General features: G+C 34.6%; 2 protein-coding genes across 2 annotated transcripts in view; both read left to right on the top strand.

Annotated features, from left to right (window-relative positions):
* Positions 1–363: 363 nt before the first annotated feature.
* LOC110032138 (auxin-induced protein X10A-like) lies at positions 364–1,072 on the top strand. The gene has a single exon (XM_020735661.1). The coding sequence runs from the start codon at positions 438–440 to the stop codon at positions 741–743; it is 306 nt and encodes a 101-aa protein (XP_020591320.1). The 5' UTR covers positions 364–437; the 3' UTR covers positions 744–1,072.
* Positions 1,073–15,542: 14,470 nt separating this feature from the next.
* Positions 15,543–26,102, top strand: part of LOC110032144 — a 44,245-nt gene continuing 33,685 nt past the window's right edge. Inside the window, exons 1-3 of the mRNA XM_020735668.1 lie at positions 15,543–16,622; positions 16,784–17,376; positions 17,445–17,534. Of these exons, the coding sequence (XP_020591327.1) occupies positions 16,532–16,622; positions 16,784–17,376; positions 17,445–17,534 (774 nt within the window). The 5' untranslated portion in view covers positions 15,543–16,531. The remainder of the gene's footprint in view (positions 16,623–16,783; positions 17,377–17,444; positions 17,535–26,102) is intronic.

Below are 26,102 nucleotides of genomic sequence, written 5' to 3'. Positions count from 1 at the left end.
ATATTTCAAGTTATATTAATGCTCGAGTAAAATATGGGAAAAAAAGTTAAGATCGATACTTTAACTATTAAATAATAAAAAGTGGTAATTACTTCAATAAAATATCCCATTCCGATGTTGAGGACCACTGCACGACACGAGCAACATTATAAAAACGTAAAATTGAAATCTTGGATATGTAAATACATAGAAATTTGATGGCATCTATGTAAAGGCCCAAGGCATAGTGGCTCCTTGGACCGGGTCAATATTTGATCCGAGCCACTGTGGACCCGTATCGATACGCGCTCCAAACTGAGTCTCAACACTTATTCTCCACTCTATAAATCCTCCTCCTCCTCCTCCGTCACTCAGTAAAGAGAACGCAAAATTCTCCAGCTTCAGTGACTTCTACAGACATCAACCGCCTCACCTTAACCCGTAACCCAACCCAGAAGATGGAGATGGCCTACAACAAGAAGACAAAGGTGAAGAAAGGTTGGCTGGTGGTGGCCGTCGGCCTCGACGGCGATGAAGCCCCCAACGGCGACGGATTCCGGCGATTCCCCATTCCAATATCTTATCTTCACCACCCACTGTTCCAGAGGCTTCTAGAGTCCGCGCGAGAGACCTACGGTTACAAGACGGCTGGCCCGCTGCGTCTTCCATGCTCCGTCGAAGATTTCCTTCACCTCCGGTGGGTCATCGATCGGGAACAGCGCGCCGGCGGGAGCCACAGTACCCTCTCCCTCCATGCTTGCTGATATGCGTCTCTCTGTTTCATGTATTATAGGGTACTGGGGATCTGCTCCTCCAAAGAATTGAGAGGAGTTGCAGCGTGCGCCGCTTGTTTGTGCGCCTAAGAATCTAGAGAACTTTTGATGTAAAAATAAGGACTTGAAATGATTCTTGCTGTGTTTAATTTGCCGAGGAGAAGATGAAGATGGAAATGAAACTAATTTTCATGTGTCCCACTAATTTTCTTGTGGTCTTCATTCTGTACGGGTAGAATCAATCGGCATCAATTTTAAAAATAGGCAAACTATTAAATGTTAATTTTCATTTAAATATTAAGCTGAAAATCTATTCAGAATGGGCAAAATTATTAAATTGTATAAATCATAGAAGAAAATTTTAAATTTGCTATCATTTATGGAGAAGTTTCAAATTTCATATTATTGGGTAATGTGGAGACCCGGTCTACCGCAATTTGATTAGCTTCATAATTAAGAATATCGTCTACCGCTCACCTACCCACCCACCTACTGCTCATCTACCTCCCACTTACCTCTCTCCTAGTTTCTATAAATAGTCTCTTATGGGTTGTCATAATAAAATCAAGCCACAAGCCAAACAAGGTCATGTCAATTCCTCTAAGAGAGTAAGAGAGGAAGTGAGAGAGAGAGGGGGGAAGGGAGAGAAGAAAATAGAGATTTTCTTGTAAACGTCGAGACGCTCGATAGTGTAATTTCTCGAAGTAGTAAAATCCTCTGCAGCTCCGTGGACGTAGGCAAATATGTCGAATCACGTAAATTAGTGTGTCGCTCTGGTATTTTTTTCTGCGTGCAATTTTTTTCATTCCATTTTTCGCTTTATTGTCGTCGTTTTTCACAACAACTGGTATGAGCTTTGGTTCGAATTATAAGGAAGAATGATGGGCGGAGACGAAGTGATGCGAAGTGATGACAGACGAAGTGATGACATCGGGGATCAAGAAGTTTAATGACACAGATTTTGCTTATTAGAGGATGCAGATAGAAGACTACCTTTATGGAAAGAAACTTCATCTTCTGTTACTGGGAAAGCGGCCGGAAAAGATGGACGAGACGAGATGGAATCTGTTGAATCCACAGATTATGGGGTTATACGATTAACACTGTTAAGATTGGTTGCCCACAACATCATCAAGGAGAGGACTACAACAGATCTCATGACAGCTTAATCAGGTATGTATGAAAGTCATCGGTGAATAACACTGTGCATTTGATGAAAAAGCTATTCAACTTGAAGAAGACAGAATGTGTGTCTATTGCTCTACAACTGAATGATTTCAATATTTTCACAAATCAATTGTCATTTGTTGAAATTTATTTTGATGATGAGATACGTGTGCTGATAGTATTGACTTCATTGTCAAATAGCTAAGAAGCCATGAGGATGGCAGTTAGCAGTTCTGCAAGTAAATCTAAGCTGAAATATTATGATATTCGTGATTTGATTTTGGCTGAGGAGCCGCGCAGGAAGGATTTTGACGAGGCATCGTGTTCAAGTTCTGCGCTGAATGTTGATTCCAGATGGAGATCACTGGAGATCACATGACAGGAACACATGACAGGAACTCAAACAGAGGAAGATTAAAATCAAAGTATGGTCAACAGACAATCTGCTGGAATTGTGGCAAGGCTGACCACATAAAGAAGAACTGCAGTTGCAAGAATCCTAAGAAGAAGAAGAATGATGACACTAATGTTGTATCTAAGGAAATACAGAATACACTATTGACAGTTCACAGTTATGTTGATGACTAGATATTGGATTTAAGGGCTTCCTTCCATACATCTTCCCGCCTGGAGTTAATGTAAAATTATGTTGCATGTAACTTTAGGAAGGTATATTTGGCTGATGGAAAAGCTCCGGACGAGGTGGGGATGGGAGATGTTGATATTGCATTTCCAAACAAGAGCAAATGGACTTTGCAAAAAGTCAGACACGTTCCTAAGTTGAAGAAAAACCTTATCTCTGTTGGGCAGCTCAATGTGGGTGGTCCTTCGGTGGTGTTCTCAGATAGCACCTAGAAGGTTACTAAAGGAACATTAGTACTGGCACAGGGTAAGAAAAATAACATACTATATGTGACTACAGGTTTACTCAGGCGAGGACACATGAGTCAGAGATGCATTATGTGGAAGCAGAAGATGATCAATTTTATGAAAAATGGCAGAGCGCCAAAGGTAGGAAAATCAGACCTTGTACAGACAAATGGTGGAGAACCACAGAGTTAAGAAGAAATCTTATAAGATGATAATTCGAGCAAGTGGGAGCTGATCAAGAAGGATGAGACAGATTCTCTACTAGGGAACCAGACTTGGGAGCTGACAAAACTTCTATCAAGAAAAAAGGCATTGCACAATAAGTGGGTGTACCTGGTGAAGACTGCGCTTGGTGGCAATAAGAGGTACAGACTGGACTTGTTGAAAAGGGCTTTCAACAGGGGCAGGATATTGCTCATGCAGTAGGAGAGGAGTTGTCAGATACATGAGTAACCCAGGAAAGAGCTTGGTGGTAAAAGGCTACGTGTACAGTGATATGTCAACTGAGGGTGTTGCTCGTGAGAAACTAAAGTTGTGCTTGACTTCAGCTGGTCTTCTGACATGAAGACAGGACTTTGAATTGCAAAGGTGGAGGATATTATGTTTGGGAAAAGGTCGGTACATCTAGTACATGATGCAGCTAGTTGGTGATGCAATTAGTGTCCTAGTCTCCAAGTAGGTTGGGTAATGTGGAAACTCGGCCCACTGCAATTTGATTAACTTTCTACTTAAGCATCACAATTACCGCGCACCTACCTTCCCACCTACCGCTCACATACCTCTCACCTACCGCTCTCCTAGTTTCTATAAATAACCTCTTATGGGTTGTCATAATCAAGTCAAGCAATGTCAAGTCAAGTCCTCTAAGAGAGTAAGAGAGAAAGAGAGAGAGAGAGAGGAAGAGAGATAAGAAAATAGATATTTTCTTGTAAACGTCGAGGCGCCCGACATTGTAATTTCTCGAAGTAGTAAAATCCTCTGTAGCTCCGTGGACGTAGGCAAATTTGACGAACCATGTAAATATGTGTTTCACTCTGATATTTTTTTCTGCTTGCAATTTTTCTCGTTTCATTTTTTCGCTTTATTGTTATCGTTTTTCACAACACATATTAGGCAATTGTTCACTCTAGGATAGAATAACTATGAAGCAAGCACTTAATCCATGATGAGAAAGCTTTTTCACATCAATTGGACTAACTCAGACACTTAATTGGCAATTCAGATTCTCCGTCAATGGGTACTAAAAGAACCCAATGTGATGCATATTCAAACATCATGCTGATTTCAAAATCACTCGCCTAAATCAAAGTGTCACGCCTTTAGGAAAAAATATTATGTCCGACTGATTACACGTCTAAACAAACACACTCGGACCATCATCTAAACGTGTCGCTCCATGTCTCCATCTTTAGATCGTCACCTCAATTTGCTCAAATATGGATCATAAGATCCATGTGTCAAAATCTTATAACAAATTTATTGATTTATTTACTTCTCTTTTATAAAGAAAGGATGGTTGTGGCATCTTGTGCCTCTTTTTATAACAAATAGGATATCCCAAGTTTCTACCTATATAATTCTTCCCTTCTTTTGTCTCTACCTTTATAACCTAATAGTATGCATCTATCAAAATTCAAGAAAAATAGGGGCATAATTTGTAAAACAATATTAACTTAAAATATAATTATTATTAAATTATTATTAAATATTTTTAAGTTTATGAGAGCAAAATTTTTAATGTAATATATAATATAAACAAGTTTAATAAAAATTAAACTATATAGGTGCTTTATATAGTGCTTTGCTAAATAGATAAGACTTGTGTGGTATTTATGTAAATATCCCGATTTTAAATTATTCTTATCCACCAGGAGAAACTGATCAATCGTATACCTGAAACTAATATTATTCAACAAACATGCAATTTCATATGTAGCTCAGAAGCTTGTGAAGCAATAAAAATTATAGGATTGTGATATTTCTTAAAAACTATATATACTTAATTTAAATTACAAAGATCTTTTCTTATTAAAGTTAAGCACGTGGTACAACTTTTTATGTAATTATCTAGTTTGCAATTTAGATATATGCTTTGAATTATTAATTTTCTCTTGTCATGCACGTGTCAATTAAAAAAAAATTCAGTGTCACGGGCTACGCTTTGAATCTGAAGAAATTGTTTTGTTCGTGTCTGACCTCTATCGTCGATCACTGCAATCAAAATTTATTTTATTTTTTTAAAAGTTGAAAGTGTGGCCCACCGAAATAAATCTTTGCGATGATCGACGGTGTAAATCTGATGTTGCATGCATCTTTGTATGCGGTGTTCGTATGAAATAATTTTTCATCAGGAGAAATTATTCCGAAGTCACTCATAAAAAATATTTGGCCATTTACAATCGCACCCAACAATTCTTACCTAAACCTTAATTCTTTTACATTTGTAGCAGTTAAAATTTTATATTATTAAATTTTAAACAGTACATTACATATTTTGATATTTAAATAAAATAGGATAAATATAAAAATCAAAATGAAGTGTTAGATATATAAACACATAAGAAATGTGCGATATGAATGTAAATCTTCCAAAAATATATAGCCTAGAGGTTCTGTAGTATATTATAAGGAACATATTCGATTCTTTCTATCGGTTATTGATGCCTTAAGATTTAGGGGTTCGGTTTTTGGCTAAAAGTTGAATATAGTGCAATTAAAATTTCGTGTGTATTGGAAGAATAATGGGTGCAAGTAGGTTAAATATAAAAATTAAGGGTATGTTGGAGTCATTGTAGCTCTTTCTAAATTTGCTTGAAAAACCATGTTATAACTTCAAGTGGTGTCCATACTAAGACAATCATGTTCCGGGCAGCTGCATCTAAAAAAATAATTGAGAAGTTGTTATAAAAAAAATTATTATTTAAAAAATTGTTGAGGTTATTACACATCAATTTTTTTTAAAAAAATTTAGATCATAATTTTCTGACAACCATTTAAACAAGTCTATTTAGGACACAAATCACAGAGAGTCTCAGTGGAGATTTTTGAAAAAAATAGAGATGACTATAGTTTTGGCAAATAGATGAAATTGCGTTGTGGCACAACACTACCAATACACTCCAAACACAACTTAAGAGTGCATTTGGGGCGGCAGTGCAGCGGCGGTCTGGTGTCGCACCGCAGTTTTTCTATTTGGCAAAATTGTGTTTTGTCTGAGTTTTCAAAAAATTGCCGCTAAAAGTTGTGTTTTCCCACCAGATCTGTTTACCTACGATGACTGACATAAAGTTACGATCTGACTTTTTAAAAAATATTTTTTTTATGAACAACAACTTCACAATTATTTCTTCAAACAATTGCAGCTTCTCCAAACATACCCTAAGAGTCCAAAGTAATTAAAGTTTCTAATAAAATCAGTTGTCAAAAGTGGATAAATTATATATATCTATAATTATCTATTAAATTTTAAAAGGTGAAATGAGAGTTTTTGTTACAATTTTCATGTACCGGCAAATCCGATCATAAATGATAAATTCTCATCATAAAAAAATATTGAAAAAGAACAATGAATCAAAAGCGTAAAAAAAAATGTTGCTCCGTTGTCAAAATAAATAAATAAAAATACCGCCATCGACTATTTTTCAGAAGTGAAATAAATCTTTTTGTTTATCACACCAAAGCATGTTAATGTAAATATAAATATATAAGAATTGTATGGTATGTATGCAATTTCCCGCACAAAAAAAAAAAAAGAGGAAGTAAAACGCTTCCGTTGGATCCTAAAATACTGCTATTTCACTAAAAAAGTGGTTTTACTTTAGCTCAGATGGTGTAAACGATCCGAACACGAATGAACAGAGCTTGTGTTCGTGTTCGGTTCGTTTGAAATTTAGTTTGTTTGAAATAAACTTGTGTTCGAAACTGTTCGTGAAGTCACTGTTCATGTTCATTTCTCAACGAACGAGCCGAACACGAGCTGTTCTCGAACGACGAGCCAATTTGACATCCCTAATATTAATATATATACAAATAATATATTATATTAATTATATAACTTATATTATATAAATATATAATATCTATATTAGTATATTACTAATATAGTATATTAATATATATATATTATTATTAATCATAATTTTTTTATATATAATTATTTTAAATTATTTTATATTTCTAGCAATAACGATTCGAACACGGACAAACGCATCACTGTTTGGGTTTGGTTCGTTTAACTAACCAAATGAAAAAAAATTGTTTGCGTTTGTCTCGTTTACTAATCGAACGAATCAAACACGAACTCATTGACGAACCGAACACAAACTGGTCGCTAACAACTAGCTTTTTGATAGCCGGTGTTAAGAATGGATTCACACACCCACGAGAAGCTTGAGATGGATTCACAGTCTGGCTTAAGATGAGTTCAAGATAAATGATGAACTCGCTTATTAGATCTAAGAAGAACTCACTATGAGTATGATGCAGATACTTGTCAATATATATATATATAAATTTGTGTGTGCATGTTACGTGCATGTCAAAAATTTAACCTTCACAAATCTGGAGGAAATTCAAAGGCTTTTGCTGAGTGAACCCAAAAAGGTTGTATCAACAGTTAAAAGATAGAGATGCTAAGTATCATTCTCTTAGGTCGAAATCGCGAGCTGATCGAACGAAAGAATATGAGGTACGAGATTTGAAAGACTGCCAACTACAACTAGCTCCCTCAAATGATTCCAGGATTCTTTAGAAAGATGCCAAAATGCACCTCGGTGACCAAAATGCACCTCGGTATTTTTTCTAATTCTCTCAGAAGACATTTTGTACAAGGAGAGTTTTCCATTATATTACAGTGATACATCATTTACCTGACGCTCCAAGTTCACCCTTAACAACAAAAATGACTACTAGTGAATCTCCCACGAATGTCAATTGAAAGTTTTTTAGCCGACCAAAGACCTCTAGTCGATTGATGACCTTCTAGCTGGCCAAACGATTGTCAGACGGTCAATTGAAAACACGAGCAGGTCATTAAGTGGTTTTTTTTAGAAGTTTCAAATATGAAACAGTTCCAGCATCAATTGTGGATCCGAAGTCAGTTACAAATATAAATAGATGCATTAATTACTTGTAACTTTACTATTAAAATATTGACAGATATGTAACTTACTAAACACCTATATGATCTATAAATAGAGGTTTTATATGCAAGGTGTCAATGGGCGACGGTGGCCTAAGTTGGTGTGATATGTAGTGCAAAATGTTAGAGTGTAGCTTCTTCTGTAGGCTCTGGTCTCTTCCTATTTCTGGGGGTTTAGGTCCCCTCTCATGAGGGATTTAATACTCTATTTATAGAGTCTATATTGTTAAAAAGGAAAAAAATATGGACCATTCTTGATCAGAAGGTCGAGAGAGATCCTCTTGGTCTAAGGGCCTTCAATGGTTATTTTAGTGTTTTACTGATGTTGGAATGAAGTGATCTTAGGCTTATTAGATTTCTCTTGTTGAGACGCTCAATTTGAATATAAGCATGACATATTCAGAATCTGTTTGATATTTCAATTATGTATTAAAAGTTTTCAAAAATAGTTTAATGACTTGTTCTGGGCTTGATTTAACTCAGATTAAACCGATTTTGATATCGTCGTGTCTTTCTCGTCGAACCAGTCAGTTTGACTAAAAGTTTGCTGAAATTAGAGTTCTGAATAACTTTTAATTAAAGTTTCAATGTTTCTTTTTCAAAAAATTACTTCGAGATCCATATCAACATTCATGTCGAATGATTGAGATTTGTTGACTCTGTATCATTTCTAAAAATTCTTAAAATTAATTTTTGGATGATTGAAATGCTTTTAAGAATGAAAATCTTAAAATAATATTTATATTACTTAAATAATTTTAAACAAAAATATATATGTTTAACTAGTTGTAATGCTAACACAAAAATGTCTCGCAAAAAGGTGTAAAGAGAGAATTTGAAGAAGCATTAGCAATCAAATGCAACTATTTCTCTTAAGATTCCATTTGCCACTCATAAGTCAATGAAGTCGCACTTCATCCCAACAATCGATCGAATTCTGTCACATGTGAGTTGAGTGGGTTTCATGAAATCCCTAAAACATGAAAATGGCCAAGCTTTTAGTGTTCTTGTTTATTTTTGGGGCGTTTGCATATAAGTATATAACCACCCAATTCCTATGTATTTACATATCTAATAATAACATTTTGATTTTACATTTATATCACCTAAATATTTCATATCACATAAAAAATATTATTTCTTTTTATTTTAAAAAGTACAATACTTTTTTATCCATAAAAAATGTGGCATTTATATATGAAAATTTTGAAGTTTAATTTAGTTATGTAAATGCATAGAAATTGAGCGGTGTATATGTAATCATTTTTTTTAAAAAAATTTTATGCTTATACTTGATGCGCCTTCCGTAAATTATTATCAATTAATATGAATTTGAGACATTTTTGAGAGAAGCATATCCCAAATTCAAATTCAAGATCATATAGTATCTCGATTTTGGCAAATTTATAGTCAAGTTAACCATCTCGTCAAGATAAACCTAATGATATCGAAATTAGTTTGATCCGAGCTCAAGCAACAAATCAAGTCATTAAAACACATTTGAAGGTTTTGGATCATAAATTAATTGGTCAAACTAAATCTAAATTTGACATCTTTATATTAAAATTGAGTGTCTTGAGGAGGGGAATCCAACGAGCCCAAGATTGTTTAATTATGAGGTCATTAAGACCCTCCAATCATTTAAAACCCCATACGATCTGGAGAGATCAATGTCAGACAACTAATCAGGCGCTTGGGAAATTTATTCACCAATAGATCAAAATGCCCCCCACCTTGGAGGCTATAATATACACTCTCTCTTCACTTAAGGGAGGATAATAGAAATAATTCCAAAACCTATTATGGAACTAAGAACCCGACGATAATATTCGGGCTTTGTAACCACCAACCACCATCGACCATCTCATGTCGGCTACCGTCAACCACTGCCAACTGCCCCTGCTCATTGTCATAGGCGACCCTTGCTTGCTAATTTCGTATCCCAAATATGGTCATAATATATAACATCGTACTGGAGACTCGACGAAAACTTTCAACTTCCATCAACCATTGACGACCATCGCCATCAGTAACTTCTACTTACTAATGTCATATCCCAAATACGTTCATAAAGTATAAGGACGTATTATAAACCTGACAAAAACTTTCTGCCTCCATAGACACCGACCACTATCAACCATTGTGCGTCAACCACCATCCACTATCGTCGGTCTCCCTGCTCACCATCGTCGATGACCCATTCTTGCTATCATCTTATCCAAATACAACCATAACATATAACGTCGTATTAGAGACCCAACAATAATTTTCAATCTCTGTAGTTGTCTACTACAGTCGACCATTGATCTTCAACCACCGTCGATCCCTGTTAGTCACCATTGTTCGTCGTCATCGGTGATCCCTGCTTCTTAATGTTACATCCCAAATACGACCGTAAAGTATAACACCGCATTGAAGACCCGAAGATAGATTTCTACCTCCATACCAGATGACCACTGCTCACCACCGCTAACCATCACCAACTGCTGCTGTCGACCACATACCACCGCCCAACTGAGACCGACGCTTATGATCATTGTAGCCAAAATACAGTGGTTGTACCTAACACATGTATATTTCATTACACAGTATCCTAACAAATGCATTGTCCCAAGTAAAACTATAACCCCATTTAAAGAGAAGGCGTTCAGTCGCCGACTATGGCTCATACAGCTAGTTGTTACTATGACTTTGAACTACGACATTTAACCAATGACACTATTGTAATACTCATTACGTCATATGTAACAACTACTACATATTTAAACTACAACATTTGTGGTCAACTAAAACTATTACAATCCCCAACTACAATATATATGACCAATTACTACAATTAATATTTCTAACACCATCTTTGTGGTTAGTTAACATAATGAGGTCATCGACTACAAATTTTATGACCAAATAACAACATTGCAGCTTTCAACCACGATCTTTGTGGCGGCCTATTGTCTATACAACAACCACCTATGGGTTTTGCGACTAACTACTAATGTTTCAACCTCCAAATAAAAATATATGACCAACTAACACAATTGCAGTCACTAGCTACGATCTTTATGGCTAACTGACACTATTGAAGTTACCAACTACAACATTTATGGTTAACTGACATTACTTAGTCATCAACTACGACATTTGTGACCAACTACTACTGTTACAACTTTCAACAACAACTAATGTGAACAACTGTTATTGTTACAACTTCTAACTATGACCTATGTGGTCTACTGCTACTATATATCCTTAAACCAGTTATTTGTTTATTTTATTTTATTCATTTGTTTCGTTTTCGTTATTTGTTTTATTTATTTCTTTCATTTTTTATCTCATTATAATTTGTTATGATTTGATTTTTTTATTTATTTAATTTGATTTAAGTTTTGTGATTTTTTTTTGCATTGCCTTTATTTAGGATTTGGACTCTGTTTCAAACAAGTGTGGCATCGGTGTTTATAAAAATAATATTTTATTGCTAAAATTTATTCTTTAAAATATCACGATGTGTAGTACTTCTTGAGATATCATCCATGATTGAGAGTGCATGTAAAAATAACACATTCTTTAAGGTACTATCAGAACTATATTTCTTCAAGTACACATCAAGATGTGCTTTTTGTAAACACCTCGCAACTCTATAGCTCCATTTTGGTAGATGTTATTTCTTCAACATCAATTTTGTACCAATTATCCATATTGTCTCAAAAAATACTATGACGTTCTTGAATCGAAATTAGAGTCGAATTTTATGGGGCATGAAAAATGTGACTTCATGCTTTAATTTTTACTAATTGCTAATAATATAACCCTTTTCTTTAATTCTCCTTTTTTGGGTCTAAGTAGATTTCGAAACACTTAACCAAAAAATTAAAATATTTTTTTATTTCTTCAACCCAAAGATAGTTTTAACCTAGTTAATAACCAACCAAAGAAATTATGATCCCTTAACTTTTCCTGAATATAATACCACAAGAATTTTTTTAATGGGGATTTTCAAGTTTTATTAATCAAGAGAGAACTCATACACTAATTTTTTATTTTATACTCACCTCAAGCTTTTTCTCACGAAGGCTGCTTTTCTTCTTCATTTTTTTTTTAATCAAGCCTTTCACTTAATTTACTTTCATTTTTTTTCTTTTTTTTCATTGAGAATTACTATATATGGTAGAGCACATTTCTTTTAAAGGTTTTGAATATCTAAACTTTCTTAATTAGTAATTCTCAAATATTTTTAAAATATGAATTCCGAGATATTATAACTTATTTAAAAGTCAAGACTCAAATATTTGGTAGAAAAATTAAAAGGCTCGAAATGTCCTTAATCAATTACTTCTATTTTAATCACACTATTTTATAATGAAATTTACTTAGGATCAAGTCAAAATTCTTTAAAGTGAAGAACCTAATTAGTAAGTTATTAATTTTCTTTTTCTCTTTACTCATTATCTTATTAACACACCAGAACTTTTATCATGAGTCAACCCTCTCTTGATTGTCCTTCTGATAAGCTTTGAACATTTGAACTAGTTTTCCCTTTTCCAAAATTTTCTTCTTCATTTAATGTGAAATTATCTGTAGAACTTGTGCAGCAGAACATTGCTCCTTTTCGATGAGCTTTTTGAACACTAAATGAACTATATACAACAACAAGTTCCTTTTCGTTGCCTTATTTTTATTGTGGTGGGAGACTTGGGATAAACTAACAGTTATCCTGTTGATGTCTTTTTTCACCAGCGGTAGCAGTCAAAAAATGAAACCTATCGTCCCTTAATAGGGAGGAGGTCTCAGAAAGTCTAACTTTCTTTTCAATGACAAACTCATTTCTGAACTTGATGGCCTCCATAGTTTTATTCTCTATTTTAACGATCAGATTTCATCTCCCTCCTCCCCATCCCCTCCCTTGACCTCAAATGCGAGTAATGGAGGTGTTTTAACTCTCTCGTTGAGTTACAATAAGTCAATATTTAATTTCTATATCTTTTGATGTTTTCTTTTATTAATATCCTTTTTCCTCTACATATAATCCCCACATCTCTTGAGAATACTTCCTCTTTGGAAGAGTGCAGTTGAAAGCCACGAGAAAGACTTCAATTGACTTCATTGTATGCTTGAAGACAGTGGGTTCTCCTTCTTTCATGACCCTGTCAAGTGACATAAGTTCCGAAGCTGTCATTAGATTGAACTCAGTTGACGGTTATGCAGACTCTATGTTGTGTCTGATTGATCTATGGTATAGGCAGTACTTTGGGTGATCTTTCTTGTCAACTTCCTCTTGCTTTATCGGCTCTAACAACTTGAAAATTGGTTTTTTATCAAATTGCGGAGCATCTTTCCCGCTGAATCATTGTTGAAATGATATACTTTGCTTAATTGTTTTTCATTGTCAAAGGCGGCCTTCCGTTTTTCTGATATGGCCTTTGTTGAAACGACTGTTGACCGTAGTGTTGAGAGGGCTGGTAGCTCTGCTTGTATATGCACTGGCAACTTTCCCCTGTCCACCGCTGTCACAGTCACAAACTTCTTCTCACAGATTTGCTAGTTTTGGCTTTCTCTAGAATACCAAGTTGTTTAGCTTCTTCTTGAAGACTTCTGATCTTGTTGAGTAACTTCTCAAAAGTGGTATCATGCCCTAGACAGAATCCTTATTTGCTCATTCTTCTCTACTGACAGAGGTGAATTATTTCTTTTTGTTTGCAATTTGAATGACTTCTGGCCAGTTTGCTTCAGCAAAAGTTATTTTCGGAGACTGACACTGACTCTGTAGAGTTGTCATAACGACCATTATCTCTTCCATCCTTTTCTCCATGCGGCTGATCTGTTTATCCTTTTGTTGAATGACCCTTTGTGCTATCTCAGCAGTCTCATTCTCAGCAGGCGACAGATCTTCTTGCAAATATGACGAGGCTCTAGTTTCAACAACATTAACCTCAACAAGATCTTCGTCTATGTAATCCATTAGGCCATAGTCTTCGTCTTCAAATCTTTCTCCTTGCTCTTTAGACAGTTGTTTGATGTTGGCCTAGAGTTTCTCCAGAGCAACCTTGATTGACTTTCCTTTAATAACTTTAAGTTCAATCAGAGGCTTCTGACGAACGCCTCCTCCTGTGAAAGGTTATGGTGTAATTGCAGTACAAATAGTCAAAGCATTGAACTTAGAATTCTCTTTAGAGATCTTGTCTTTTAACTTCCAAGGTATCGGTCTAGTTACCTTAGATATCCATACTTCCTTCTTTCACATTGATGTTTTAAGACGGGCTGTCTTGTTGGCTACATTAACACGTCGGGAGGAATTATGCTCCTTATCACGTGAACAGGATACACTACTGAGTAGTTTCTTATCACCATTTGGTGATAGAGCTATTATGTTTGTACACTTACCATGAGTTTCGAAAAAGTGGTAGCAGCATGGGCGACAGTGGAAGTAGGAACAATACGGTCTCCTAGACAGATCTTCGCAAAAATGTGTGTCAATAATACTTCCTCTGCTCTCCTGATAGGTCTATGAGATAACAGGACGAACTTGTCCTTTTCCGATATCTGCCTTTTCATCTGATACGACACACTGTATCCCATCTTCTTCAAAATTTTCGCAACTAAACAGTTTTCCTTGTGAGCCAACCCTCAAAAATGAAACGGGCTAGCATAATGAACGTAGACTTTACCCTTGCCTTACAAGATCATGTTGAGGGGGTGACTGAGGTGGTGTGGCAACAATCTTTTAAGCATTCTTCTCTCTGGTGGTGGCAGACAGGGGATTAAACCCACTCCCTCTGAGAAGAGGTGAGGTCGCATGTAGTCACATTATCCTTTAGAGAGAGATTTTAGCATAAGGAATTATTTTGTCAGTTTTCATGCTTTTTTCCTTTAAGAGCTCTCAAGCTCCTATTTCTCCTTTATGCTTGGATGAGCGGCACAAACCTTGAAATGAATCCAATTTCAAATACAGACGACATTGAGGTGAAGGCAGACGTCGGTTCACCTTGATACGTAATCTATTTTCCCTTTGACAACGACGGTGCGACAGTGGGGACCATAACAATAAGCTCGGTAGTAGTAGCTGTGACAGACTTGGCGGCAACATGAATGATAGACCTAACAGGCATGTTCTCAACCCTTACCTTTTTGTGATAAAGGGAATTCTTGACTACACTTCAGGTCAAAATTAGTTGACAACCCTTGAAATTTTGTGGCAGTCATTTTCATTACGACGTGGGGTGCTTTGCCAGGTATCTCCTCGACTTCGTTAAATTCGGACCCAAACTCGATCACGATCCTAAGTGACGGGCAACTGAAATATATGGATATTCAAATGAAATTTAATTAGGTTCTTAAATATGACATGATATGCTCATATGAAAGATTAAGAAAAGTCTACATATGAATACATATCATATTTAAATGAATGATTAAGAATCTTCCACACATAATTATATAATATTTTATTATAACTTTAAGACTAATGCACACAGAGATAATTTAGCTTCTTGATAGGTAAGAATAAGAATTTTATAATAATATATCTATATAAAAAACTGAAGAGCCACCTAAATCTATATATAGAATATTAAATATTTAGATAAAAATTAAAATTTAGTCGAGTAAAAATCAAACGACAATTGAACGATAACTTTCTCTGTTGCCGTTTCCCTCCATCCTGTGTTGAACCGCCTCTTCGCCGAAACCCTAACCACATGGGCGTTCATAAGTATGGGATGAATATGACCGTGTAAATCGAGACAGAATTTTGATCCCAAATCGCTAAGGGGAGTGAGAAAACTGTATAAGAAGTGAAAGAGATCGATTATTGGAGATAGCGAGAGGGTTTCAGGCAGAGAAGAAGAAAGTGCTGAAGAAATTTTTTCTCCCATCTGCGCCTTTGGTGGCTTTCATTCTATGGTCCTTTACTTGTGCTTCTTCTGAAGCAACATGGCATCTAGAAAGGATTAGGATTTCGGACTTGTGACCTAGCCCTTTGCATCGCATTAAGGGGAGAGTTGTCTCGTCTCCCTCTTTTTCTTGTGCTGGCGGTGCTGACTGTTCTGTAATCTAATCTCACAAAAAATTGATTTATTGGTTTTGTAATATTGCTTTGTTAAGCCCTTCTGGAATTTGGACCATTTCGGATTGAACTATTTTTGTTTCTTACGAGCTATGTTTGGATTCTCGGTGAATTTGGAGATGATGGTCTTTTGAGGGCACGTTACTTGTTCTGCACTCATTAGTGATGATGAAGGTCGAAGGATTGCGACCTTGTTTTATAAATTTCAAGTTTTGAGGAGCTATTAATCCTGCGGTATTCTTTCTTGCGTGGAGGGGATTCTAGGGCTTCTTAGAATTTTGGACATTTTAATGTTGTAGCCATTGCTGATGACATTTTACTCTGCGATAGTCAGTATTTTGAGAAGGGAGTTCAACGTTACCTTGTTGATTATGTTTTTTTAGCCATTTCCAAACAGTTTATGGTTAGAAGTGGCTTCTGACAATTAATACTTTACAGAAGAAATTGTTGGTTGATCCTACTTTTGATGTTAATTGTTTGATAAGACAGACATCATTGGTTTCTGTTAAATTTGGTGTTAGATGGTGATCCTTATCTGCAATGGTGCGAAGTGAGCCGAGCCTTGTTCCAGAGTGGTACAGAGGGGCAAGCGGCAGCAATTTGAACCACCTTCGTGGGTTCTCACATTCTGGTACTATGTCTTCCCTTTGGTTTCCCTTTTGATTTGTTACATTTTACTTTCTTTATATGTTACTTTAGAAGAAGATGAAATCAATAATGTGTTCTCATCGAGGAACAGATTTCCAATTAGTTTTTTTGAACATGGTGCTCTTGGTTCTTTGTCTTTTACAGAAAGAACCTCCTCTTCTTTAAATAGAAGTGCGAATAATAATGTTTCCATTGGAAGGGAGGACCTTTCTTTACGGGCTTATGGTAATTTTGGCAGAAACTATCGTGATAGGAATAGGGATCAAGAGAAGGATCTTGAACTCTATGACAGAAATAGACCACTTTTGGAGGACAATGGCTTCTTAAACAATTCTGATTCATTGTCAACTAACAAATTAGAGAAAGAGTCCTCTCGGCACTCTCATTCTATGGTATCAGGAAGTGGGAAGTCTTGGCTTAAATCTTCCTTTAAGAGAGACTTCCCATCCCTTGGAGCTGAAGAAAAGCTTGTCCGATTTGATGTAACCAGGGTTGCTTCTCCTTGTCTGAGCACTGCCATTCTTAAGCTTCCAGTGGCTGCAGCAACTATCAATGGAGGTGATGGATGGAAATCAAATTTGGCAGAAGTACTTCCTATAGCTGGAGGAAATGGTCCAGTAGCTTCTTCTTCCCTACCAACTTGTCCTGAACTGACTATGGTTTCAAGCCCTTCTTCTAGCTTAAATATGGCTGAAACAGTGGCTATGGCCCCAGCCCGAGTCCATACATCATCCCAGGTAATTTGGCAATTATATTTTTATGTCAACAAGAACCATTGATCCGTTCTTATATACTTTTGTTGCAGCTGCCAAGTGACTCACAGAAGATTGAAGAATTACATCGTCTGCAAATTTTGAAACTACGACCTGTAATGCCATCAATTCCTAAAAATGTGGTATGCGAAGATTTTGGTGGATTTCTTTTGTTATTTTGGCACATCATAAGTTTCTTTTTATTTGTATACCTCCATTGCATATAAATGAATCAAGAAAGCTGGTTTGAGCATGTTTTTATTAGTTTTAACTATTTAAAGTTGCAATCGTAATTGTTCCATAAATTTCCATTACTATCACACTGTCATGGTGCATTTTATTTTTGGGGCATTTACATACATATACTAAACTTGTGCCTGATGCTATGCAAGAAATCGTGCTCACTATGAGATATCTTATGCAATAGAGAGATAAGTTTGAACGTGGTGTTTTATGAACATTTCTATGAGAGTTTCAACCATAATGCTTAGATATGGTGAAAGTATATCAACCAAATCAACTAAATCATTTGGGATGTTCAAGAAGCAGCTAATTCTATTTTTGCTAAAGTAACAAGCACTTTTAAACACGTGACAAAAGATTTACTTGAAGAATCCAAAAAAAAAATTATAAATTAAAATAGTTGGGGTGAAATAATAATGTGTCAAAAAAGATAAATTATAGGAAGTATCATAAAAATTGATTTAAATGTAAAAGCTTAAAGAACTTGGAAAAATATATGGTGACCTGTAGGAAGTCATAAGAGAACAATTTGTGACGCTCAAAATTCTGTTTTTAGTGATATTTATAATATGTTAGGTACTAAAGATATAAACTAGCCAAACGAAGAGAAAATAAAAGTAAAGATTTAATTCAAGTAAAATGTATTAAAGATGATAATCAAAGAGTGTTTTTCTTAGAGATATTCAACATAGGTGGGTTAGCTATTGTAATAAATTTTTCAATGAAGTTTTTGAAAATACTATCAACCTTAGTGATCATAATATTTGTTAATAATAATAAAACTTTTTATTTTTACCATCATATTAGTAGAAAGGAAGATGGGGAGGCTTTAAAGAAAATTAATGGTGGAAAATCAGTAGGACCTGATGATATCCTTATTGAAGTGTGAAAATATCTAGGAGATTTGAGGGTTTATTGGCTTACCAAACTCTTTAATATTATTTTAAAAATTAAAAAGGTGTCCGAGGAGTGGAAGAAGAGTATTTTAGTCCCCATTTTTAAGAATAAAGGAGATGCAAGAGGTGCAAACTATAGAGGAATTAAGTTAATGTGCATAATTTAAAATTATGAGAGAGGGTAATTGAATATAGATTGAGACATGATACAAAGATTTCTCATAATTAGTTTGGATTTATGTTGGGCGAGTCTACTATGGAAGCTATACATTTATTGAGCGGTTTGATGGAGAAGTACAAAGAAAGTGAGGAGGATCTAGATATGATTTTTATTGATTTAGAAAAGAGGTGCAAACTATAGAGGAATTAAGTTAATGTGCATAATTTAAAATTATGAGAGAGGGTAATTGAATATAGATTGAGACATGATACAAAGATTTCTCATAATTAGTTTGGATTTATGTTGGGCGAGTCTACTATGGAAGCTATACATTTATTGAGCGGTTTGATGGAGAAGTACAAAGAAAGTGAGGAGGATCTAGATATGATTTTTATTGATTTAGAAAAAACTTGCGATAAGGTCCCAGGAGAAGTTCTTTGAAGAGTTCTAGAAAAAAAAAGTGTTGATGTGACTTATATTCAAGCCATTAAAGATACGTATACTAGAGCTTTTACTTGTGTTCGATCAGAAAAACTGACTAAGTGTTTTCCTATTTCAGTTGGATTATGTCAAGGACCAGCTTTTAGCCCTTATCTTTTTGTTTTAGTTATGTATGCCCTTACTAGACATATACAAGAGGATGTAGCTTGGTATATGATTTTTGCTGATGATATTCTTATTATGGATATGACTAGAGAAGGAGTTCAGAAAAAAACTTGAATTATGGAGGTCTATAGTGGAGTCTAAAGGACTTTTTTTGAGTAGATATAAAATTAAATACATGGAATGCGATTTTAGTATTAGTAGCTCTAGTGGCAAAGTTGTATTTATGAGTGATTAAATCATTTAAATGTGTGATCGTTTTAGATATCTCTGGTATATTGTTCAAAGTGATTGTGATATTGATGGGGGATGTTATTAGTAGAATTTAGATTCGTTGGTCGGAAGTGGAGGAATGCATCAGACGTATTGTGTGATCGAAAATTACTGCTTAGATTTAAAGAGGGTGGTGAGACCTGCAATGCTTTATGGCGCAGGATGTTGGCCTTTAAAAAAGAAGCATAAAATAAAGTTAATTGTTGTTGAAGTGAGAATGCCTAGGTGGACGAGTTGCTTGACACTTAGAGACAAACTACGAAACAAATCTATCCGTGAAAGAGTTGATGTAGAATATATCATCTTAGATGGTCTGGTCGCATTAAACGTCGACCGTCAGATAATCCGATTAGGAGAGTCAATGTTTTTTCTTCAACTTATATTAAGAAAGACAAAGGTAGACCTAAGAGACTTGAGCATATTGTATAAAAAAAGATCTTAATCTATTAGAATTAAATGAAAATATGATGCTCAATAGGACACAATGGAGAAAAAATGATTCATGTAGTCGAATCTACTTAGTGGGATAAAGGCTTCTTGTTGTTGTTGTTTTGTATAATTGATCCAGCTGTTATTCTCCATCAATTAGAATTCCTCTTTTCTTAAGCACTCATTCCACCATTTTCTTATAGCTATTTTGGGTAGCTTTTCTATGTTGTAGGTATCTGCAATTTCATGTGATTTCTTTCCTTCCCTAATTTACTGAAACCTCTATGTGCGATTAATTGATGAATTTCATCCCTTTTTTTGTTGTTTTTTGGAGTAATATAATTATTTTTTATTTTCTATAATTGCTTCTTTGGTTGACTTTATATCAGATTAGCACAAACAAGGGTAAGATCATAAAGAAAAATTAGGGATTTAAAGTCTGCTAAAAGATGAGAGAGAAAATTAGAGGATTTGGAAGGTTATTTGGTTGCCTGCAAAAAGAGTGCATTGCATTCCTTTTGCAGGGTTTTAATTATTCAAGTGTTTGGTTGGAAAAATTGCAAATACAATCTAAAATAAGAATGAATTTAGAAATCATTTCCTAGATCATTTTCTCTGCATTTGAAATTCGTTGGATTTGGTTAAATTCTAAATACACGACCATGTGTAAAGTGCTATGATCTACTTCCAATTATTTTTGGCACCGCCCGCTGACCATCTCACTACTGGTCGCCGCTCACTGACCGGCTCACTACTAGCCACCGTTGGCCCTGGCATCTAGTAATTTATATAAGACTTCACATAATTTGAAGTACATTGTTTTTATTCTATTCAAAACAAATAAAAAATATTAAGTCGTACATTTATTTTATACTGAACCAAACAATTCCAAAATATTCCAAATACAATATATTACTTCCGTATTGCATTCATTTTACACTGCATTTCCTTTTTAGCAAATCAAACAACCTCTTAATGTTTTCTAAAACATGGGAGAGAGACATCAATTTACGTGTAATTTTTGAATCATTCATGTGGTTGTAGATTTCGATTGTTTCTTTTCAATCTTTTTTTATTAATAGGTGGATTTGACATATAATAAAACAATAAAAGGAAATAATCTTTTGAAAGATAATAAAAGCGATTTTAAAATTTTAAACCGATGATCTTGCATAATTAACTAGTCTTTCTGAGTATTCATTTCAATATTTGAGTTTGATAGCTTCGACATAAAAAAAAACCGTTCCTTTACAAGCTTGCATTTAATTCGAGTTGCTAGCCTTGAGCATATTTCATTAGTGATTTTTTGGGTTTTTGATTGCTTAAAAGAGTGACTCCTTAGGGATATTGAGTTTTGGATAGCTCTTAGATGGATTTAGAGTGGGCTTCATTAGAGATAATTATACTTGGATTTGACTAGTGTATCGAAAAGTTAAATCTATTGGGAATAGATATGATTACTAGAGAAAGCGTTAGGGTTCACTAGTCGATTGATATAGTGACTATTAGGGATTGGAATAATTTGATGATCTAGTGAATTAGCATTTTTTGGAGCATATGACCTTCTTTTGATCAATCGTGCCTAATTGTGCTAGCATGGATTCTTAGTGAGTTGGGTGGGAGAGATTAATTTCATGGTTGAATCAAGTATGGAGGTTTGGGATAGGCACCATTGAGAATAGGATTTGAAGTAGCGGGACATTTCAGGAGCATTTTAGCTATGGAGTTTTAGTTTATAATTATTTTGAGGGATTAAGGAGGGTTTATATATCTGTTTTGGTATTCATATGTGGATCGGGGCATTCATATGTTAATGGGAACATCATTCTTGTCTACATATGAGGGATCTAATTGAGGATGTCAGCAAATCTCATAGCAGGGATGCAATTTAGCGTCATCCCAAATGAATGGTATTGTGAATGTTTGATTTTGGGTATTTGGATATGATTTAGCATTTTTTATGTGTGTTCGTAGTTTGTTAACCTCATTTTGGATGTGTAGTTTAACCTTATATAGAAGAGGTTAGAGAGCTTACATTTGTAATGGATAGAAAATTTTGGAACATTTGGTAATGGGTTGTAGTTTATCTCCATTTTGCTTGTGTGTTAATTTAAATTTGTCTTAGTAAGTTTAATCTCACCCCGAAACATGTTGGGGAGAGGTGTGGTGGGGGTGGACATTCAGTTGAGACGTAGTAAATGGTAATATTTTCATGCAACTTCAAGACTAAGGAAGATTGCTTAATTTTCTGTTTTCTTAAATTTTTTTGCTTAGACTAGGCTAGTGGCATTTTGGGAGTTGTTGGAGAAGCCCTCATTTTGAAATTTGGGAATGGAATTTTTACCGGTGGTTGGGATAGTTGAGGGGAGGCTCTACACATCAATTTTCATAATTTTTTTTTGATAAAAATGACATTTTCATTATTTTAGTAGTTAAAAAAACTATAAATGAGAAAGTTAGTTTGATCAAATCATATGAAATTTTGACTTGAAAGTAAAGTTTTATGAGGGAAAGCCTCATAAAATTTTTGAAATTTTTGGCGATTCGGTGGCATGATAAAAATGGTATTTTTGTTTTTGAACTTTTGAATTTTGTGCTGAAGTTTTATCATAGATAGGGTTCATGGAGAGTAGGTGATTGACCAAGTTTTATGTTTTTTGAGTGGTGTAAAATTTTTGGTCAATTTTAGAATTTGTAGGCACACAAGCTCCATTTTGTTGAGTTTTGCTCACACTTAAAACTTTTGGCTTGTTTTTGGGCTATGGAGCTTTTGGAGAAATTCGAAGTAACATTTGGCTTTGTAAGATGTATCATTCTGGGTAAGGGAGCAATATTAGATACTTTTCAAAATGGTTTAAGCAACCTGTTTATGCTTTAAGTCATGTGATAGAAGCAACATAGCGTTGGGTTAAAATAACATAAAATTTTGGGTTGCTGGAAATTGAAACAAATGATCTCGAGTTGAGATTGATTACATTGGAAGAACTTTGACTTGATCCAACCCTTTGTTATGTTATGATTACTTGGATTTTAAGATTGTACGGTGGTGGTTGTTTACTCATGGGAGTTTGACTCGCAATACCATCATTTTAAATTTTATTGTATTTATGTTTTGAGAATTTTTTTCATTGATTTGAGAGTTTTGGGAGCACTTTGATTCTTTTTTCTTGTTTAACTAATTGTTCATCATTGGAGTTTCAAGCACCAGTTCATAGGAGTGTAAACAAGACGAACACGAGAGAGCCTAGGCTCAACTCGTGTTCGACTTGTTAAAAAATACTAATGTTCGTGTTCGACTCATTTATATTTCGAACAAAAAAATGTGTTCGTGCTCGGCTCGTTTGCTTAGCAAGCCGAATACAAGCTATTCGTGAACGAAGAGTCGTTTTGATAATCCTAATCACACAACCGTAGGATGTTAAGGGTTGAGGCGAGATTTAAATCTTATTATTTATATTAAAGCATCATTTAAATATAATTTAATATATTTTATTCTATTTTTAAATCAACAATTTTAATTGATTATAAATCTTTGTAGTCTTGCTGTCAAATAAATTTTTAAAAAATACTACTCATCAATTATATATATAATTGATGAGTAGTATTTTAATTTTTTCGAGCCAAAAATAGCCAAGCACGAACAGACAAATCTTTGTTTGTGTTCGGGTCATTTATATATTGAGCACAAACAAATTGTTCGTGTTCAGCTCGATAATTTAGCAAACAAATCAAACATGAGCTTCTTAACGAGCCGAACATGAATTGTTTGCGAACAACAAGCCGTTTTGACAGCCCTACCGATTCTCATAGCCTTGTTTTTGTATCATTGGAGAGGTTGAAAATCGTTCAGAAAGTTTACTTTTTTAATTTTACCTCGATGAGTTAACAATTTGCTTTTCATATTTTTGCCTTGTGCAATTTATCATTTTTGTAATCTAGTATGTAGTCAATTTTGTCCAAAATGAGTAGCAGCTTGTGATGTAATTTCAATAGTATTTTGGCTTATGGAGATCTTCATTCTCCTAAAATTTTAGTATGTTTATGCTATTGCCCTATGTTAGGCAGCGTAAAAGGTACATATTGGTAGGTGGTGCGTAGCCAGGGTTTAGAATAAAGTTCAAACACCCCCCTCACCTAAAATTGGGCTATAGCAAAGTGGTTAAGTAAATAATTTAAGTGGCAGTGACAATGAAACAAAAAAATTAGGTAGAGGGAGAGTAGAGTTCATAACACCCTCTTCACATTTTATTCAATAAATGTGGCATTTTGGTTGGGCTTTTCTATTGTATCGTTGGAATTAGTCACGTTTCTATCTAAAGGGGCTGATATATATTGAAGAGTGAAGGAGTCTTTGTACTTGAGGGTTAATGGGTTTGAAACTCTTTCCACATCTCGTAGTTGGCATGGCTAGGTGGGCATGTGGGTTAAACATGGAATGTATGTCGAGTTTGATTTTGATCAAAATATGGTCAAACCTAGTATACTTGCTTGTTATGTTTGGGAGTGTGCTTAGGCTAGTTAGTGATTTTGTTGACAAGTGATCAGGTGCATTGGCTAGTAGGCAAGTGCTTTGGTATGGGGCCTAATGCTGTTGTAAATAAGTTAGTGTATTGGGCATGAAGCGAGCGCATTAGTGAGCATTATTTAAAATTGCACAATATAAGGTGCACCTTAACATTTTGTAGGTTTTTCACCTTGAGGTGCTTGTGTGGAGTGATATGCGAGACATAGTTCACCTTTAAGTTCAATGATTCATGAGCAATTTAGAGCTAGGGTTTATTTTGTAAAAACAAATATATGTTAGATATAGTTAAATAGAAACCCTTTTATTAACCCAATTTCTCTTTTATGCCTGAAGCACACACCTTTGCTATTAGTCTCATGGTGTACTTGAGCTTCTCTCTATCTCATAGTTTACGATAGTTTGTTCTTATGCACGTTGTCGGCGGTCTCCTTAAGTCATCATCACCGCCTCTTCCTCCTTGCAAAATTTTATTTCTTTATTAGGAAAACATCTCCTTTCTCCACCGCTCTTTTCTCTGGTAGCAATTCCTAAACCCTTATGTTTTTTCTTTCTTAAACTTAAATTTTTTTGTTATGTTTATTTAAGGTTTCTTATTTATTTGAATTTTTGAATGTTTCAATTTTTTTAATTGAAATTTTTGTTTTGGGATTTTCTAAAAAATAGTTAGGGGTGAGTAAAGTTTAAATAGTTATAGAAAAAAATGTAATATGTAAGTAGAAATTAGTGGAAGTGACAAAATGTATGTCTATTTAGAATGCAACTATTAGGATAAGATATTTAAAGGGGATAAAACAAGATTGATCGGTATTTTTATGGCTTTTATAAGATTGTTGCATCATGTGGTGAAAGAGGAGATCTGTGCATATATGAACAATGCGACAATATTAAGAGCATTTAACACAAGGACAATGTGATGACAAAATAGATGTTTAATTATATTATAGTTATGGTCATGGTGGCAAAGATTTCTCATATTCTTTGCCATAAATATCAAATAGAAGTGTCAGAGAATTTATGATTTAATATATCATGAATTCATAGGATAAGAAGGGTGATGGCTTGAGGGTAGGCTATTAAATGTCTCCTAAAAATTCAAGGGACGCTTGCAGGTTTGTGTGTATGTATATTGGAATATTCTTTTATCAAAAAGTCTCTTCATTTAATGTGGCAACCTCTCCTTATTTCTTTATATTCTTATGGTCGAGACTTGAAACCGCTATCTATATATTAGTTGAGAACTTGGATATTGAAGGTGGAACTAAGAAAATCATTGAGGAGATTGGGAGAATTTGAAATTAGACTGGAGTGATTATTGTGTATGCTGGTTGGTTTGACATTAAGAATAAAAGCTTGATCAACATTTTGAGAAGCCATTTTTGCAGCAATATTTTTTTAAAGTACATTAAAGTGTTAGATTTTGTAAATGATCTATATATTTTTGAATTTTTTTAGTCATAAAGGACAATGGAGGGCATCTAGTAGTTTGAGCCATTATAGAAAATGTTAATTCTTATAGGGTGATTGGAAATAACTTTATGGAGAAGTAAAAGAATATGTATATCATTTGTTTTTTTTTTTTTTT

The sequence above is a fragment of the Phalaenopsis equestris genome, unplaced genomic scaffold, assembly GCF_001263595.1.
Source record: "Phalaenopsis equestris unplaced genomic scaffold, ASM126359v1 Scaffold000878, whole genome shotgun sequence".
Classification (NCBI taxonomy): domain Eukaryota; kingdom Viridiplantae; phylum Streptophyta; class Magnoliopsida; order Asparagales; family Orchidaceae; genus Phalaenopsis; species Phalaenopsis equestris.
This window is presented reverse-complemented; position numbering and strand designations above follow the sequence as displayed.

Excerpts from the sequence above, each read along its gene's own strand:
- LOC110032138 (XM_020735661.1), top strand. The coding sequence starts at position 438 with ATGGAGATGGCCTACAACAAGAAGACAAAGGTGAAGAAAGGTTGGCTG.